The 3,463-nt window shown below is 48.5% G+C and overlaps 1 protein-coding gene across 1 annotated transcript in view; it reads right to left on the bottom strand.

Moving 5' to 3' along the window:
* The window catches only part of znf423 (zinc finger protein 423), a gene marked incomplete in the record, with an annotated part of 130,597 nt that extends 127,784 nt beyond the window's left edge, over positions 1 to 2,813 (bottom strand). Inside the window, 1 exon segment of the mRNA XM_035665099.1 lies at positions 2,293 to 2,813. Coding sequence (XP_035520992.1) covers positions 2,293 to 2,332 — 40 coding nt within the window.
* Positions 2,814 to 3,463: the final 650 nt, after the last annotated feature.

Raw genomic sequence — 3,463 nt, forward strand, 5'->3', positions numbered from 1 at the left:
ACTCACCTGCTGTGTGCCTCTGCGCTGCCCCAAACGCCCCCTCCTCTCTATCCCCTTTACCCTTCAACCCCTCTTTCTCCTCCATCTCTCTCTCTCTCTCTATTCCATCCCTCTCTCCATCTTCCCCCAATGCCAGGTCTTGCCAAGCTGTCAGTGGGGCAAGGTGTGGAGGGGAGATAGCATGTACACACACAGATGCCTGAGTACACATACACAAAACACATGGTGCTTACGCAAGCTAGACTACAAGGGCTGTGCTACCTCTGCTGCACACACACACACACACACACACACACGCAGAGTGGTGGTCGTCCTCCTCTGCTCTGCCTCGCTCTGCTTCACTTGGCTGCCTGACTAAAGCTAAGCTGTGGTTATCCAGGCTGCCTCAGTGACACAGGCACACAAGGCGTGTGTGTCCGCGCTGCATCCAAACACAAGGATGTAGATCAGTGCAAACACAGGCGCACACACACACTGAGCGAGCAATGACAGACTCACTGGTCCACAGCAGCGGCACCGAGCGTTAACAACGCTGCAGCACTGACAGCCACCTCTAACACACACTGACTACATACTGATCAAACAGATATCACACAGTAACACAACAACTGGACTGATCCATGTGCAGTCAGACAGTACCAGAGCTCTGAGTCATCATCCATCAACAGCTTTACAGCTTCTTTTGTTCGTTACAACGCTAACCCAAGACCACAAAGGAGATGTATACATGAGGACAGTCTCCAACTGAACAGATAACGCCAAATAATATCCATGATTTAATGCTCTTTGAATCTCCACTTTATAAGACACAATATCCATTTAAAGCAGCAGCAGCAGCATTTCTCTGATGCTCTCTCTGAGCTAATTGAATTCATTTTGTTTATTTTCTTTTGATATACGATTCTCTTTCAAGTGTTGATATTTATATGTACTACTGTTCCTGTTCAGCTCTGACAACCTGCTGCTGTGACAAAAGAATTAGATAGAAAAGAACTTCTATCTCTCTATTAAGGACAGTTACTGACTACAAGGGCGTTATTTTTTCTGTGCCCATCACTTTGGGTTTATAAAGGTGGGCTGTATGTAGCAGCTGCAGTTAACTGAAATATTATGGCAGTATGGCCAAGTGCAATATCCAAATCGGCGAAGCCCAATCATATCGCAATATCTGTCCAAATACGATGTTTGTGGCGTATCGTGCGACCCTACTGTGCAGAGTAATCCCTAATAAGAGACACATCCCTGTTAGACTGCCCATACAGCCCACACAGCCCACAGTAACACATATTCAAACCACAAGCAACTTCGTGTGTGGCGTGCAAGCAGCCTGTCCTGCTATTGACCGACTGAATCCCACCCAGCCTCAGATCAAACAGGCTTAACTTCACAACCTGAAATCCTCCTCCAATGAGAGTCACGCTGCTAATCAAACTGCACACCCAGTCTGAACCGCTGTCTCGGCCCCCAGGCAGCCACAGAAAGGGAAAGCCTATATGGTGGAAGGAAATGGGGGGGGGGACCACATGGTCAGCCCATCCCGTTGCCCATCTGGGTCCCATAAAGGAAACATGGAGGCCAAGGCCACCACATGCCCTCTTGCATGATGCCCACTCACCCATGCACTGCAATGAATACTATTTTATGGTAGAGGAAAAGGGGGAACAGTCATTTACATTTTACATTAAAATCTGGACTTTCTGGTCTGGAGGAAACTTAAATGAAATCAATCTGTAAATGACTATATTATATGTTCAAAGTGGGAAGAAAGAATATGTTCCTTTTCTCATGCCTAACAAATAGAATTAAACACATTCATGTCCAGCAGAGCTCTGCAGGTACTCCAACACTTCCAGCTTTCAATCCGAGTTCTTAAACATTAAAACAGGAGTGTAGAAAGACATCCACTGTCCTGGGGTCAAACGGTCAAATTTACACAACAACACGGGAATAATCCAGATTAACTGAGTGAATTACAAGTTGATCCAAACAGCACAACCCACGCTGTCAGGGGCGAGAAATAAAAAGAAACGATACACAAGTGTGTCATCTTTCAAGTAGTGACAGTGTGGCAGCTAATTGAAAACAATTAGCCTGTAGTGGACACCGCAGCTCTTCCCACAACCAGGGCCTTTTATTGGGAATTTAGGAATTTAAAAATCTGTTTTTTAAGGCAATTAGCAGCCAAAGTGAGCACACACACTGATTTACCTGCATGCAAACCTTTGAGAGTTGGGATATGAAATGTTGGACTGCTGTCCGCTCACATGAGGCTCAAAATAAACTGTTTCTTACCTTTAACGGAGCGCGGTTTGGCCTGTTTTCGTCTGGACATCTCTGGTTGTCGAACAGTTGTTGTTGTTTGTGTGTTTGTGTGTGTTAGTTTTTTCTTTAATCTTTATTTCTCTAATTGTTTTTTTTTTGTTCCGTTCCGTGTTTTCAGCTAACCATACAGGCGGCGGACACGGTCGGGTTTATCTGTCCTCCTCCTCCACCACCACTTCGCTGCTGCTTCTTTCGCCTGTTGCAATGCGGCAGCTTCAGTCTCTGAGTGGGGGGGGAAAGCGGCCGTTCGTCCGGCGACAGCAAACCCAAACACACCGGGAGTGAAGCGGGCTCGGAGGCGACGCTCGGCTCCTCCGGTGCGTTATTCTTCTCCGACGGTCGCGCAACCTGTAGAATAAAACGGCAACAACTTCCCGGTTGGTATTCCGTTCCTCTCCGTTGCCGCGACGCCTCGCTCTCTTTTCTTGTTTCTTCTTTTTTTTGTTTTGTTTTGGGTTTCTTTTTTTTGGTGGGGGGGGGGGCGTCATTCTCCTCTTCTCCTCTTTCTCTTCCTCCTTCTCTCCCACGCGCTTTTCTTTGCTTGCCTCCTCTCCGCGCTCGACTCCTGCAGTCAGCGCTATTGCGACGTCGCGAGCTGCCAGCCACGCGCGCGGCAAACACCTGAGCAGGTCCCGCGCGGTGTCGAGGAGGAGAAGTGACAGCGGCACCGTCCGAGCGCGCGAGGCGGAGGTGCCACGGCGGTGCGCGAGGGTCCAGGTGATGAGAGGCGACCGAGAATGTTCTGGGAAATTGCTCTCAAAATGAAACGTGGCTTCTTCTTCTTCCTCTTCTCCCCCCTCCGCGCGCGCTCCTCGCGTCTTCGCCGGGGCTTATTTAGTTTATCGAAACTATTTCAGTCTGTTTTTTGGTTTTCTTTTCCCTCCAGGAGAGCGGCACCGACCCGAACCGACCAGTGTTCCGTCCCGCTATTCTACACTAGGCAGTGGTGGTCTGGTGGCAATGCATGGACATTGCGCTCTTCCCCTGCATCTCCACCCCGAGGGGAATACTTGCTTTTACTACCCACGCTTTCTTTTTTGTTAATATTTCTCAATGCCCCACCGGCGGTATTAATAGCAGCCTAATATTTCTAGCAATCTAACCCTTCGCTAGCCTCTGTCTCCCTGCTTTTTCTTTGTCC

Source organism: Morone saxatilis, unplaced genomic scaffold (assembly GCF_004916995.1).
Source record: "Morone saxatilis isolate NCDOM2014 unplaced genomic scaffold, NCSU_SB_2.0 Contig2, whole genome shotgun sequence".
Taxonomy (NCBI): Eukaryota; Metazoa; Chordata; class Actinopteri; family Moronidae; genus Morone; species Morone saxatilis.